Here is a 16,948-nt window from a genome sequence, read left to right on the forward strand (position 1 = left end):
GTGGACAGGCTTTGGAGTGTCAGGAGGTGAGGTACTCACCACAGTATTAAAAGCATCTGACCCGCTCATTGCCAATGTATTACAAGGCAAGCCCAAATGCGTTTCTGGCCAAAGGTAACACCCAGGATGTTGATATTGGGGGATTCAGTGATGGTAACACCACTGAATGTCAAGAGGTGGTGGCTAAATTGTTTGTTATTATGCAGCATATTTGCCATGGAAGCTGCTGAGATATGCTGAGATATGGTGTGGCATTCTGTATGTGTAGGCCTGACATATAGCATATTGCCATACAGCAACATTTCACCTCCTTGACTATTTAATGCTGGCAAGCATGACAAGCTGCTTGGCTTTCTGTCTGTGTTAAAAGGCAAGGCAAGGCAGAGATGCTGTGTGCATCCAAGTAAACTCAAACCGAGTGAGTGCTAAGAAAGCAAGGTCAAAATCCCAAGATGCGTCCTGTGGAGATGGATGAAACAGATTTGTGTCCCTGTGCGTAAAGTGACCTGGCAGCAGCACAGCAACATAAGACGTCAATGAGCTCCAAAGTGCAGTACTGAAGTGTCTTCAGAGGTAGCGTGAGATTGGCTATGATGTGATGAGGCTGGTGTTTTGCTGATGCTGACTTCCATACGTAGAGAATGGAGACACTGAACATGCCAAGACATTATGAAGAATGATGGCCAACATGGAGGCTTCGAGAAAACACTGAGGAGCTTCATCCTCCAGGTATCATAGAATCCTTAAAGTGTGAAAACAGGCCATTTTGCCTAACAAATCCACACTGCCCTTCCGAAGAGCATCCCACCCAGACCCATCCCCCTACCCTTTCCATGTATCCCTGCTTTTCCCACCTAACTTAGGCATCCCTGGACACTACAGGCAATTTAGCATGGCCCATCCACCTAACCTGCACATCTTTGGACTGCGTGAGGAAACAGGAGCACCTAGAGGAGACCCACATAGACACAGGGACAATGTGCAAATTCCACACAGACAGTTGCTCAAGGGTGAAATCGAACCCGGGTCCCTGGCGCTGTGAGGCAGCAGTGCTAACCACTGAGCCACCATGCTGCCTAAACAAGTAACTATTCAGACTTTCAGGTCAGGAACTCGTGACACCTAGTTTCTCACCTGCACCTGGAAGAATTGCAAACTTCATAGAAATGAGGAGAGATAAGCTAATAATGAGTGCTAATGCATGCAAATAAATTCCTTGCCAATTAGGAGCAAGATTCTCGTCTAGCCATTGAACCATTATGCACCAGAACAGATTCTTCCCCCTCAATATCAAAATCCTTTTTTTTTCCCATTCTCAGTGTATTCTCCCAAATCTTTTGCCATTGCCCACAGCACTCAAGGGCTGAGAAGATTCCACCCATGCCAAATAAATTATTTAATTTCAAATTAAAGGTTCAGTCAGCTGAGAATAGTGCAATACAGTAAAATCTTGATGACTTAGCAGAATAGAGATCACCGAGAACAGAAATGTTCAATGTTTTAACTGTTCAACAGAAAATCAAAGAATAATTTCACATAATTTGCAGAAACGATGTAAATGCACTGGAAAAGGGTGTATAGATACACCATGATGTTGCCAGGTCTGAAAATAGCTAAGAAACGAAAAGTCTGAGGGGAGATTTTAGATTTTCAAATCCATCATTAAGAATGAGATTGTGTGGTAAAATAGGGTTCAGTACGGCTTTGTCATGGGAATCTGTTAGAATTCGTTGAAGAGATAAACAGGCAAGTTAGGCAAAGGATAGCCAGTGGACATGTTTCATTTGGATTCCAGAAGACCTCTGACTGGGTGCTATAGAGGAGGCTGCTAAGTAAGTGCCCATGGTATTAGGGGAAAGGAACTGGTATGGATAGACGATTGGCTGACTGGCAGAGACAGAGAGTGGGGATAAAAGTCTTTTTTCAAGATGGTTACCAGTGACTAATGGATTTCCACAGGGAACAGTTTTGGTACCACACCTGTTCACATTATACAAGAACAATCTGGATGAAAGAAAATAGGATATCATTGCTAAGTTTGCAGATGACACAAAGATAGGTGGAGGGACAGGCAGTGTAGAGGGAGCAGGGAGGCTGCAGAAAGACTTGGACAGGCTACGAGAATGGGCAAGGAAGTGGCAGGTGGAATACAACGTGGGAAAGTATGAGGTTATGCACTTTGTTAGGAGAAGGAGCTTAGACTATTTTCTAAATGAGAAAAGACTTCAGAAATCTTAAGTGCAAAGGGACTTGGGAGTCCAAATTCAGGATTCTCTTAAGGCTAACATGCAGGTTCAGCTGGCAGTTAGGAAGGCAAATGCAATGTTAGCATTCACTTTGAGAGGGCTAGTATAAAACAGTAGGAATGTACTGCTGAGAAGGTCAGACCGTAATTGGAACATTATGGGCAATTTTGGGCTCTGTATCTAAAGAAGGATGTGTTGGCCTTAGAGACGGTCCAGAGAAAGCTTCCAAGGATGATCCAGGGAAAGAAGAGCTCATGATACAAGGAGTGGTTGAGGACTCCTGAGTTTAGAAGGATGAGGGATGATCTCATTGGAACTTACAAGATACTTGAGGGGCCTGGATAGAGTGGGCATACAGAAGATGCTTCCACTAGTGAGAGAGATTAGTTCCTGAGGGCACAGCCCCAGAGTGAAGGGATGACGATTTAGAACTGAAATGAGGAAGGATTTCTTCAACCAGAGGTTGGTGAATCTATGGCATTCATTGCTGCAGAAAGCTGTGGAGGCTAAGAGCGTACTTAAGACAGAGATAGATAGGTTCTTGATTAAAAAGAGGGTCAAAGGTTACAGAGAGAAGGCAGGAGAATGGGCTTGAGAAATATATATATATAGCCATGATCGAATGGTGGAGCAGTCTCGATGGGCCAAATCCTGCTCTATATCTCATGGTCTTTATCAGATGTACAAAACTGTTAGGTGTCTGGATACAGGGAAAAGGAAGGGGCTATTTATCCAAGCAGAGGTCAGTGACTTGGGGCACTGATTTCAAGTCATTGGTAGAGGGATTAGAGGGGAATATGGAAAAATGTTTTTAAACTAGGGGTTATTTAAGTTCTGGAATTCACTGCCTGAAAGCATATTATAGGCAGAAAGTCTGAAATTATTTAACAGGTCTGGATATAAATCTGAAGTACCAGAACAGGCTGTAAAGAGTTATGAGGCTGGGTGGGCTCATGTTTTTGGTTGCACAGACACAAAGGGCCTAACAGCCCTTTTTTCTGCCATAAACTTTGATTCCATAATTTCCTGATAAGCATTTGTGCCAGCAAGCACACTGAGCCAGGAAGGTGCAATTATATAGTTACCTAGCTGGCCCAAGTCAATAAACACTTGCAAAAATCACTGGACTTTTACTGTTTGTGCTATTCTTATTGGTATAAATTTTTAAAATCCACCAGCGAAAATCTTTTTAAAAATACATATTTACACGAATACAGTAAAAATAGTGTAACAATTTTCTGATTCAATACATGGATGTACCTAACAAGAGAAGGTGGAAAACTGGACCTAGTCTTGGGAAATAAGGCAGGGCAGGTGACTCAGGTGTCAGTGGGGGAGAGCACTTTGGAGCCAGTGACCATAATTCTACTGGTTTTAAAATAGTGATGGAAAAGGATAGAGCAGATTTAAAAGTTGAAGTTCTAAATTGGAGGAAGGCAAATTATGACAGTATTAGGCAAGAACTTTCAAAAGGTGATTGGGGTGGATGTTTGCAGGTAAAGGGCCGGCCAAAAAATGGGGAGCCTTCAAAAATGAGATAACGAGAGTCCAAAGACAGCATCCTCCTGTTAGGATGAAGGGCAAGGCTGATAGGTGTAGGGAATGCTGGATGACTAGAGAAATTGAGGTTTTGTTCAAGGATAAGAAGGAAGCATATGTCAGGTATAGACAGCAGAGATTGAGTGAATCCCTAGAAGAGTATAAAAGCAGTAGGAGTATACTTAAAGGGAAATCTCAAGGGCAAAAAGCGGACATGAGATAGCTTTGGCAAACATTGTTAAGGGGAATCCAAAGGGATTTTACAAATACATTAAGGACAAAAGGGTAACTAGGGAGAGAACAAGGACCCTGAAGGTCAGCAAGACTGCCTATGTGTGGAACTGCAGGAGATCGGGGAGATACTAAATGAGTATTTTGCATAGTGTTTTCTGTGGAGAAAGATATGAAAGATATAGGACGTGGGGAAATAAATAGCCACTTCTTGAAAAATGTCTAATTTACAGAGGTGGTGGTGCTGGACAGCTTAAAATGCATGAAGGTGGATAAATCCCTGGAACCTGAGCAGGTGTATCCCAGAACTTTGCGGTAATCTGGGGAATTGATTGCCTGGCCCCTTGCTGAGATATCTGTATCATTGATAGTCACAGGTGAGGTGCTGGAAGACTGAAGGTTGGTTAACGTGGTGCCACTATTTAATAAAGGTTGTAAGGAAAAGCCAGGGAACAATAGACCAGTGAGGCTGACAATGGTGGTGGGCAAGTTGTTGGAGGGAATCCTGAAGGACAGAATTTATATGTATTTGGAACGGCAAGGACTGATTAGGGATAGTCAACATGGCTTTGTGCATGGGAAATTGTGTATCACTAACTTAATTGAGTTTTTTGAAGAAGGAACAAAGAGGATTGATGAAGGAAGAGCAGTGGACGTGATCTATTTGGACTTCAGTAAGGCATTCAATAGTGTTCCTCATGGTAGACTAGTTAGCAAGGTTAGATCACAAGGAAGACAGGGAGAACTATCCATTTGCATACAGAACTGGCTCGAAGGCAGAAGACAGAGGGTGGTAGTAGAGGGTTGCTTTTCAGACTGGAGGCCTGTGACCAGCGGTGTGACACAAGGATCAGTGCTGGGCCCACTGCTTTTTGTCATTTATATAAATGATTTGGATGTGAACATAGGATATATGGTTAGTAAATCTGCAGATGACATCAAACTTAGAGGTGTAGTGGACAAGAAGGAGGTTACCTCAAGAGTACAACAAGATCTTGATCAGATGGGCCAATGGGCCAACAAGTGGCAAACAGAGTATAATTCAGATAAATGTGAGGTGCCGCATTTGGAAAGGCAAATTACAGCAGGACTTATACACATAATAGTAAGGTCCTGGGGAATGTTGCTGAACAAAGCGACCTTGGAGTGCAGGTTCATAGTTGCTTGGTAGTAGAGAAGGCATTTGGTATGCTTGCATTTATTGGTCAGTGTATTGACTTTAGGAGTTGGGAGGTCATGTTGCAGCTGTACAGGACATTGGTTAGGCCACTTTTGGAATACTGTGTGCAATTCTGGTCTCCCTGCTATAGAAAAAGTTCAGAAAAGGATATTTACAAGGATGTTGCCAGGGTTAGAGGGTTTGAGCTATAGGGAGAAGCTGAACAGGCTGGGACTATTTTCCCTAGAACATCAGAGGCTGAGGGGTGACCTTATAGAGGTTTATAAAATCATGAGGGGCATAGATAGGGTAAATAGACAAGGTCTTTTCCCCAGGGTGGGGAAGTCCAAAACCAGAGGGCATAGGTTTAACGTGAGAGGGGAAAGATTTAAAAAGAAACTAATGGGCAACTTTTTCACGTAGAGGGTGGTGCGTGTATGGAATGAACTGCCAGAGGAAGTTGTGGAGGCCGGTACAATTACAACATTTAAAAGGCATCTGGATGGGTATATGAATAGGAAGGGTTTAGAAGGATATGGGCCAAATACTGGCAAATAGGACTAGATTTATTTAGGATATTTGGTCAGCATGGACGAGTTGGACCGAAGGGTCTGTTTCCATGCTGCACATCCCTCTGACTCTAAGTGCACACTTACTTCCAAAGTCATGATTTTTTTCATTCTTGGGTATAATGTCGGTGTATTACATTTAATTTTCAGGATGTACACTCATTGGTCTGAATTTTGCAGTAGTGATGAAAAGGAGAGTGTTGGTATTTACTGTCATTTCTGGTGTTTCAGGGGACATTTCTCCTCTTGACATTGCTCAAATTATAGAATTTACGTCTGCACAATTAAACTTGGAAATTCAGAAATTGTTGTCAGTAATTCTGCACGTTCCCATAGATTATTCTGTTGAATCATCTCCAGACAGTAGTTATGTAAAAATTGACGAACTCATCAACACTTGCCCTTTTACTCGGTCGGTCTCACTTTAATGAGACAGGAAGTTTAGAATTATTCCAGAACGTTCTCAACATCCCTGAAAAGCTCATTTATCTTCTGTCAAGCTTCTCCATTATGACAAGAAAAATCAGATTAAAGTTCTTTTTAATATGTTTGATACTTCCACTTCTAGTTTATATATGTCACAACAGTTATTTCTCCATCTGTAAAATTTTTAACACATACTGCAAAATTCAGCACATTTTACTTCCTGTGTTGTCCATGAAGATACTTAAATTGGATTGATGCTTTCCCCGGAACCCCACACTAGTTGCCAGATTCAAATCAGAACCAAACAGTGGAAAATCCATGTTATGAAATCTTTATCAGCAGCTTTCTCAGAGGTCAGCTTTGCCACCAACAGAAAATCCATGATATTATATTTGCTTCTCTGACTTTCTAGCATACTGTCTCTGCTTCAAACTCCAGCACGCAGTTTTGTTGCTCCAGGCCACACTGCCTGTGGTTTTCAATTTATTTCCTATTCAGTGCTGAAAAATCTGACCTTCATTCAAGTTCCTATGGTGGAAGCGGCGGGTGATTGGACGAATAGCAGAAAGAGGATATTGCAATTAAAAGTTAGGAAAGGGCAATTGGAAGAGAATGTGTGTGCGTACAACAACCGCAGCAAGATAAGGACAGGCCTGTTCAGGGACAGTCCGTCAGTTACTGAGATATTCTGGTAGTCAGCACACGAATAAATTAACATACAACACTTAATACAAAGAAATTGCAACTGACAGTTTGACAAGTTATGTTGAATTTAATGATTTTCAACATTACTAGTTTTAAGATGGTGACCATAGAAATTACAGTTAGGCTTTAATGAAAATTCATATGGTAATTACTTCCTGAAATATCAGTGATCTACTTGATGAAAAAGAATGAGAACAGTAAATGTTGATCTTTTGAAACATAAAACAGGATAATCCACTATAATAATTAAAAGAAAACAATAAATATTACTGAAAACTGAGACAAACTATGATCTCAAAACAAGGTCACATTAAACAGATAATGTGACATTGTTCTAGATTCCACAATTTATAAGCAGTGCTTTCACTAGGTATATTCAGCATAATGCTGTTAATAAACTACAGAAAAAAAGTGCTAAGACTAAAAGTTATGTAGTGTACGAATATTCTTCTATGATACTCTGAGCATATTTAGACATGTCTTCACACAATATTATGTAGCCCAAACATTCTCTTAGGGCAAACTTTTTATTTTGTACTTAGCATTCAGGTGAATTTCACACGTAAGTTTCATGCACTCTCCTTTACACTTTGCTGAAATTTTAGTGAACAACATATCTGAATCGCGATTATTTGATCATTTCAAGAATTCTACAGTGATAACACTAACGTTGCATTGCAACTTCATGCTCTGCTGATCGAAATTTAATGCAAGTTCTGAATACTAGCATCTATATGTTAGAAACATAGGTAAAATAGTAGGCCATTCAGCCAGTCCAGGGCCATTCAATATGATCATGTCTGATTGAACATGCCAATGCCTTTAACTCACCCCATATGCCACTGGTCGTCAAAAATTTATCAACCTCTAACTTAAATATACTCAAAGGCTAAGCCTCCATAGTCTTCTGTGGCAGAGAATTCCAAATGTTCACAACACTCTGGAATAAAATAAATGACGTCCTTTTTATTTTTAAACTATTTCAGACTCCCCAACCATGGGAAACATCTCACCTGTATCTACCCTGTCTATCCTTTTAAGTATTTTGTAGGTTTAATCAGATTACCACATATTTTTCAAACTCCTTGAAAATACATGCTCAGTTTGTCCAATTTGTTCTCACAAGACAGTCCATCATGCCAGAAACAAGTCTAGGTGAACCTTTGTTGCACACCTCAAATGGCAAGAATACCTTTCTTGAGATTAGGACACCAAAACCTGTACACAGTACTCCAGGGGAGGTCTAACCAAGCTTTCATACAACTGAAAAAGGACTTCCTTGCTCCTGTACTCAAATTCTCTTGCAATAAAGATGAACATTCCAACAGCCTTCCTAATAGCTTGGTGCATGTTAGCCTTCAGTAACTCATCAACAAGGACACCTAGGTGCCTTTGTACATCAACACTTTCCAACCGTTTATCATTTAAGAGATACTCTGCATTTCTGTTTCTGCTACCAAAGTGGATAATCTCATATTTTTTTCCACATTAGATTCAGTCTGCCATGTTTAGTGCCTGATCACTGAATCCCTCGAACTCCTTGTTAAATTGCTTTACATCTTCTCCACAACACACATTCCCACTTAGCTTTGTATCATCTGCACATTTGCAAATATTGCATTTGGTCTTTTTAGCTCCAGATCATTGATATATGTTATGAATAGCTGGAGCCCCAAGTTCTGATCCCTACAATATCCTATTAGTCACATTCTGCTAATGTAAGAAAGAACTGTTCATTTCTACTCTGTTTTCTGGCTCTTAACAAATCATTAATCCATGCCAGTACAGTACCTCTTAGTTAGGTGCTTTAATCTTTTTTATAAGCCTCTTATTAGGAACTTAATCACAAGCATTCTGAAAATTTATGTATGGTATGTCTATTGGCTCTCCTTTAATAATTTTGTTAGTAACATCTTCAAAATCTTCCAAGTTCAACAAACATTCAATTTTCCATTCACAAATCCATATTGATTGTGCCCAAGCTAATCATTATCAACCAGCTGCGTATTTATTCCATCCTTTAAAACAAATTCTGGCATTTTTCACACCACTGATTTAAGGCTAACAGGTTTTTAGTTCTCTGCTTTCTCTTTTGTTCCTTTCTTAAATAGTGATGTGACATTTGCTACCTTCCAATTCTCAGGAATCATTACAGAATCATTAAAATTTTAGAAGATAATTGCCAATGTATCAAGTAACTCTACAGCGACCTCCTTCAACACTTTTAATATTAACTTCAGACGAATACTTCCTACAAGAAAGATATGTTTCATGATGATGTTTTCAAATAACAAATATAGAACAGGTTAAAGCTCGTGAAATAATCGTAATTATGGCATAAAATAGCAGATTCAAAACAGCAGTGAACAATGCTCATCTCCAACTTGCATATTTGCAAAAAAAAAACCTGCATTAAACTGTGACTGATTATGCAATGTACTGTGCAGTAGTTTTCTCATTACAATAAAATATCTTTAAAGAAAATGTACTGAAGTCAACAAACAGAGGTGGTAACAATTGGCCAAATTTTCAGGGCTTCCTTTAGCCAAGAATGAAAACAGTGGGCTCCCAAAAATATTGGCATTGGACAGTATACTAACCTAATGGCGACAATTCAGATGCTGAATTCAATAACCAGAGTAGGGAAAAGCATCAATTCTGCTCTCCTCCCATTTGAGGGCATTCAAAGAATGAAGGGAGAAAAGGGAATATTGAAAAGGAAGCACAGGTGTCTGCTTCTGTACTTACAGAGGGGACCAGGGCACACCACAAGGAGTTGGTCAAGGCTGTCCTAGGGCATCAAACCAGCCCCATAAGAGGAGGGTGAGTGGAGGAGGGGTTTGGTCTTGGCAACTGCTTTGATGTTACATAACTGTCAGAGACAGAGGTCACTCAGCATCCAGGATTTGAGGGGAATTAACCTCATTATTGAGATGATGGGCAGAAAAACAACAGAATGACTCCCCAGATACTGAAGTTGTTCATGTTCACATACCTGGGGCTTGGGATAAGTGGCAAGAAATACTCACATCACACAAGTGCCAGGACACAACCAAATCAAACAAGAGAGAATCCAACCATCACCCATTGATAATCAAGATATTTCTAATGCTGACTCCTCCTCAATCAACATCCTGGGGTTTCCATTGACTGGAAAATAAACTGGACTGGCTATGTAAATATTGCAGCTGAAACAGCATATCAGAGACCAAGACTTCTGCTGCAAGTAAGTCACTTCTTAACCCTTCAAAGACCACTGTCCATCTACAAGGCAAATCAGAAGTGTGCAAATTAGAAGTGTGATGGAATACTCTCTCTTCACTTAGCAGGATGTGTGCAGCTCCAACAATACTCAAGAATTTTAATGCCATGTGACAGTAGGTATGTCCCTTTGGCTCTTCTCAATAGGCAAGGTACTGACTGTATCCAACCTGCTGTCACTTAGCTCAGTTGGGTGAACGGCTGGTTTGCAATGCGCAATAATGCAAACAGTGTGGGTTCAATTCCTGCAGTGGCTGAGACTACCATGACGAACTCAACCTCTCCACTCACCTGATGCGTGGTGACCCGCAGGTTAAATCACCACCAGTCATCTCTCTTGGACTATGATGACTTTCCCTTTACTATCTAGAAGAACATGGACAGCAGATATTCTCCTCCAAGCCTGACAACAGTTTGACTTGAAACTAACATTCCTTGTAATATTTTGTTTTTAAAGGTGGGCCTTCAAGGCCTGAGCACAGCATCTATTTCCAAAACCAAAGTCAATGCATCAGCACAAAGTTGATGTGTGCGGAACCTTGGAGTAATCATGAGGCTGCGTAGCTTAAGAATGTTGCTTGAAACTGTGTTGCTGTTCCAGGACTTCAACCTGGTGGCAGTAAAGGAACTCTCTTCCTCTCCCCACCACACGAACTAGAGCAGTTCAATACTGCAGCTCACCACCACCTGCCCAAGGGCAGTTACAGGTGGCCAATGATTGCTGATGTTGCCTTGTAGATCATGAACAGGCTCTTGGGGTCAGGAGGTGAGTCACTCGCTACAGGATCCCTAACCTCTGATCTGCTCGTGTAGCCACTGTCTTTTTATATGCCTGGTCTAATTCAGTTTCTGATCTCTTCTCCCACCTACACCCAGAATGTAAAGATTGAGAGAGTCAGTGACGGAAATGCCACTGAGCATCAAGTGGAGTGATAGACTACTTTTTGTTGGTAACAGTCATTGCCTGGCACTTGTGTAGTGTAAATATCACTTGCCATGTGGACACGGATTGCTTTAATACTGAGAAGTTGAGAATAGCCAATACTGTCTAATTATCAGCGAACATCCTCACTTCTTGCTGTATGATGGAGAGGAGTTCATTGATGAAGCAGCTGAAGATTATTGGACCTAGGAAACTAATCTGAGGAACCCTTGTAATGATGTCCTGGAGCTAGGTGACTGACTTCCAACAACCACAACCATCTTGCTTTGTGCTTAGTGCAACTCCAACCATTGGAGAGTGTTCTCTGATTCCCACTGCCTCTAATTTTCCTAGAGCTCCATGATGCTAATTTGGTTAAATGTGGCTTTGATGTTAAGGGCAGTCAGTCTTAGCTCACTTCTGGAGTTTGGTAGAGTCTGGAATCGCTTAGCTCTGTCTATAATTTGTTGCTTCTGCTGTTTGCCTTGCAGCTAATCTTGTGTTGTAGCTTCACCAGGCTTGACATGTCATTTTTAGGTATGCCTGGTGCTGCACCAGACATGCTTTGCAGCGCTCTTAATTGAACTGAGGGTGAGCCCTTGGATTTGTGATTATTGTACTTTGGGATATACCAGGCCACGAGTTTGGAAATTGTGGTTGGGTACAATTCTGCTGCTGCTGATGGCCCACAATGCCTTGTGGATGCCTAGTCTTGAGTTGATAGATCTGTTTGAAACCTTCCCATTTAGCACAGTGGCAGAGTCACGCAACATGATGGAAAGTCTCCTCAATGTGAATCACTGGAATCATTTGGCGCACCTTGCAGGGTCAACTGAGCAATTGATTGATCAGTAGCCCTCAGCAGGTGAGATTTCCAGCCAGGGGACATATTCCCAGGGAAGACCCATTGCTGATCTGTCAAGTTGCTGAGTGGCAGTTATCTCTACAGGCCTGCTCTAAAAGTGATGGCATGGAGCTCCCACTGGCTATGTAGTGAGGGGCGAAGACCATTGAATACAGCCTCCGGTGTGCACATTGTAAGATGATTAATATCCCATAGCTGCACAATGAAATAATACTTACAAAGCAAAAAGTAAAAGCAGAATCTGAACAATAATGGTGGAGAGATATCTGGGGACAGTGGTCGATTTAATTCAAGAACTTCTTACAGTAGCATCAGATTTTAAGGAAATATAAATACACAAAGTAACTTACAGCTTCTGAACTTCAGCCCAGAGTGTGTTCTGTAAAAGATGATCTTCTGAAGGAGGCTCTATATGAAATTAACAGAAAATAACACATTGAAAGAAATGAACCCATTTACACAATTGAGGTCAAAAATATACCATCGGGCCACATATTTATCCATTTTACTCATTCATTTATTTTCCTTTGGAAATTTGCAGACTTAGAGTTTGCACAGACCATTCTTACTTCAGTTCCATTAGCGATAGATAAATCTTAAATTAGAACAGCATAAATTGGCAAGAAGAGCAAGAAGAGATATAAGTAAACTAATGGGAATACTGCCTTTACATGTTTATGAAATTTCATGGTGTACAGCAAAGCAGCTGTATCTACACATGGTCTTTTTTTCTGCTGCTACAGGCCCCCATGTATTTTAAGTCCATCTCTTTTCTTTCTCACTCAGTCACTAATTTGTTATTTTATCAAGTCTCTTCCACTTTCTGTCAGCCTGTCATGCTGCCTTTCATTTCTCTGTCCTTGGGTAGATTTGAACTCCTTACTATTCTTGTGCATTACTTTTTCACTGAATAGAATCACAGAAAGTTGGTGGCACAGAAAAAGGCCACTAGGCCCATCATGGCTATGCCAGTGAACAAGTGAGCCACCCTGCCCCATTACACTTTCCACTATTTGGTCCCTAGTGCTGCAGGTTATGGCACGAGATTCATATCTGGATGCCTCCACTGTGCTCTCATGCAGTGAATTCCAGCTCCCAATTCACCTCGAGTTGAAAACACTTTCCTCATCTCCCCTCCAATTGTTCTATCAATCTTAAAATCTGGATGTCCTAGTCAGTGTCCTCTCTACTCAGGTAAACATGTTCTTCCTATCCAGCTGTCTCACATTTCACTCAAACCTCCCCTTGACCTCTTCTTTTCCAAGCTATTTTCTGTCCTGCCAGCATGCTTGTAAATCCTTTAGAGTGCAATTATTTCCTTTAGATTATGAGGTGACCAGAACTGTTCACAGAACTCAAGTTGTGGCCAAACTATTAATTTACATAGTTGCAGCATAACCTCCCAGCTCTTATATTCTAGGATTTCATTTGTGTCCTCAAACAACTTATTATCATCTCCTGCTACCTTCAGTGATCTGCTGACATTCAAGGATCCTCACTTCCTCAACAACCCTGTTCTCCCAGTAATTGAATATTCCTCTGCCTTGTGCAACCTCCTCAAATATTTTACTTCACTTCTCCCACCTGAATTCTATTATCCACATTTCTGCTCACCCAACCACCATTGATATATTGGTGTAGTCTACAGGTATCCTCCACACTGGCAACCATACAGTCAATTTTGTTGATCATGCCCCCTAGATTTGCATCTGTCATTAATATCACAGAATTACGTAAATGTTATGATATAGTCCCTTCCATCATTTCTGTACTGGCTTTTCAAATGTACCCAGGCTGTTAAAAGAAGCCATGGAGGAAATGGCAAAAGGCCTGTCCATCATTTTCCAATCCTACTGGAAGCAGATGTGGTGCCAGTGGATTGGAGGATTGCCAAAATTGTGCCTTTGTATAAAAAGAAAACGAGGAGATAGACCAAATAATTAGAGGCCAAGCAGTATAATCTCAGTAAGCAAATTAGTGGAATTAATTCTGCGATACAGGCTAAACTATCACTTCAAATGGGTTCACATTAATCAAGGAAAATCAACATGGATTTATTAAGGGGAGATCATGTTTGAATAACTTGATTAAACCTTTAGAATAAGTAACAAGGAGGACTGATGAGGGGAATGTATTTGATGTGGATTTTGGTGCAGCTTTTGGCAAGGTTCCACATGGTTCACAGGTTTAAAAAAGAAGTAAAAGCCCATGGGATTGAAAGAAATGTAGCAAGCTGAAATCAAAGTTAGTTCAGTGGCAGGAAATGAAGCATTTTCTTTTCTGGTGCTTTTGCAACTGGAAGATTCTTTCCTATGGAGTTCCACAGGATCCAGCACCAAATCCCTTTTTTTATATATATCTCCAGAAGGTATTTGATGCAGTGCCACACAGCAGACTTGTGAGCAAAGTTACAGATGAGGTATTTCTTTCCCTACAATCTTTTTACCGATGTCATATTCTTTTGCCACTGCTCTAAGTTTGAGGTCCCTTGGATAAGCTCATAAGTAGCTTTTCTACTTCTCACAGCATTGTTTAAAAGGCCCACTAAAACTGCCATCTTTATTTGCATCAACCCGAATTACTCCACTTTACTCTCCATGATGCTCCCACCCAGCAAACCAGTGTAGGATTACCTTGTCAATCTCTTCCCCATTCAAGGTGCCCCAACTTGAGTCAAAGTGTGTTCTGATAGAAGACCTACATTCATGTCCATCCAGAATACCAAACACTTGTAAACAAATTTCCACATATTCATAAAATTCTTGGAAGATATCTTTAAGTTTCATTATATCAACAAATTCAAAAGTCCCCCAAAATCCTGGAAACAATCCTTAGTCTTTCGGACTTTTATACCTGTAAGATTGATTGGCTGGAAGTAGGTCTGAGGATACTGGTCAGCAGCATTGAGCGGCAGAGCACTTTGGTCCATTTTACTAGCATTGGCAGCTAGATCTCCTGAAGCAGAGAAGGCAAGATTACCCAATTGAGCATTTACACAGTTTTAAAACTTCAGCTTTAAAGTTTCAGGATAGTGGAAAGGACATCTAGGACTGAGATAAGGAGAAATTTCTTCACCCAGAAGTGGTGAGCCTGTGGAATTTTTTGCCACAGAAAGTGGTTGAGGCCAATACCTTGAATGTTTTCAAAACGAATTAGATATAGTTCATAAGGCTCACAGGGTCGAGTGGTATGGGAGAAAGTGGGAACAGGGTATGGAGATGGATGATCAATCATGTTCATATTGAATGGCAGAGAGGATTCAAAGGGCCGAATAAACTACTACCGCTGCTATTTTCTTTGTTTCTATGTTTTACAAAATTGCACCGTGCAATGTCTTCAAAGTCAAAATACAACAATTTAAGGTCAAAAGTCACAGGACACCAGATTATAGCCCAACAGGTTCATTTGAAATCAAAAGCTTTCAAAGTGCTGCCCCTTTATCAGGTAAAGCGTACAACAATTTAAGTTTGAGAACCAGAGGGAACAGATGTAAGCTAAACTGCAACAGAAGCAAAGGTAACATGCAATAAAACTTTCATGTAGTTATAGTGTGGAACACATTATTTCTTGTGTAACACGACTTATAATCTTAGACATGTCACAGTACAGTGCGACAATACTATGGCTTTAAGATTGGTATTTCGTCGTTTTTTTTTAAATGAAGAAAGCTTGAGACAGAGGTGACGAGCAGTTTGCTCCAAAGCCAATACAGTAAACAGATTGTGAGGCCTCCGTTTTGTTTTAAAGTTGGAACAATAGAAGCAGCCTAAATGGGTTGGGTCAAGCTCCCACAGAACCAAGATTTTTAGTTTTAGCTTTCAGTAGTAGTTGATGCTGGGACCTCAAAGCTGGATTGTGGAAGCTGTTTTTCCTCTCTCTGTTATAGCTAAAAGCTGGGGGGTCTCTTCTTGCTGTTAGAATTGCATGTGACATAATCTATTTTACTAAATTTGCCTTTGTCAAGGGTGTGCTTAAGGGATATTACTACATTGGAAAAGTTAATTAGTAGTAGCTAACATACTATTTTCTTAAGCATTTCGATAGTTACAGTTAAGCCAATTCTTTTATTTTTATTTTGTTTGTGTTTTAATTATAGTATAAGAAGGAAGTGGCAGTTTGAAACAAATTGCATCGAGAACTCAACACCTTACACTTACCTTTAAAATGCAAAAAAGTTAGGGTCTACACCATCTTCTTTATATATTTTGAGGGCATTTGGTCTGGTCCATAACAACAGGACAGGGCCACCTGACTTCATCATATCCGTTGTGCCCCTCCTAAGAAACAATTCATTTTTGACTACTCCCCACATCCCTGCACTTCCTCCCCTTCATATATTCAGAAAATGTAGAAAAACGTTTGGCACAAAAGGTGGCCATTTGGCTACCAAATTGTAATGACCTAACATAATGTCACTTCCCAGGACTTGGTCCATATCCTGATATTTCAGGTACATATCCAGACACTTTCTGGTTTTACTGTCCTTTCAGTCAGTGGAGTTCCAGATCCTTACCATCCTCTGGGATGTGATTTATATGGTTAAGTAAAACCTTGCCTCATCTTTTGTTCTATGTCTCATCTGGCAAAGGAAAGGATTCCATATTCTTTCTTAATCACTTTATCCATCTCTCCTGCTATCTTCAGTGATCTGTGAACATCGACTCCAATGTCTGTCATTTCCGGTGCACCTCTTGGAGTCCTCCTATTTACTATGTATTCCTTTGCCTTGTTTGACCTCCCAAGTGCACCACTTCACACTTCTCCACATGGAATTCCATTTGCCACTTTTCTACCCATCTTACCAGTCCACTGTTATCTTTCTGCAGTTGGCAGCTTCCCTTCTCACTATTAACCAAGCAACAAATTCTTTTGCCATCTAAAAACTTCTTGATCATACCCCACTACATATGCATTCAAATCATTAATATTTATCAGAAAAACCTCTCAACTTCTGGCCCAGATAGAACAATCCCTTACTCCAAGTCTCTACTTCTTTCTAGTTACATGAAGAGCGATGAAAAAATG

At 40.6% G+C, this 16,948-nt stretch overlaps 1 protein-coding gene across 2 annotated transcripts in view; it reads right to left on the minus strand.

Annotated features, from left to right (window-relative positions):
- Nucleotides 1-16,948, minus strand: part of elp2 (elongator acetyltransferase complex subunit 2) — a 98,284-nt gene that overhangs the window by 50,949 nt on the left and 30,387 nt on the right. For both annotated transcript variants that reach the window (XM_048611020.1, XM_048611015.1), the window contains exons 9-10: nucleotides 14,777-14,878; nucleotides 12,274-12,331 (exon numbers count right to left, since the gene is read on the minus strand). In XM_048611020.1, coding sequence (XP_048466977.1) covers nucleotides 12,274-12,331; nucleotides 14,777-14,878 — 160 coding nt within the window. The remainder of the gene's footprint in view (nucleotides 1-12,273; nucleotides 12,332-14,776; nucleotides 14,879-16,948) is intronic.

This window comes from Rhincodon typus, chromosome 2 (assembly GCF_021869965.1).
Source record: "Rhincodon typus isolate 14 chromosome 2, sRhiTyp1.1, whole genome shotgun sequence".
Taxonomy (NCBI): domain Eukaryota; kingdom Metazoa; phylum Chordata; class Chondrichthyes; order Orectolobiformes; family Rhincodontidae; genus Rhincodon; species Rhincodon typus.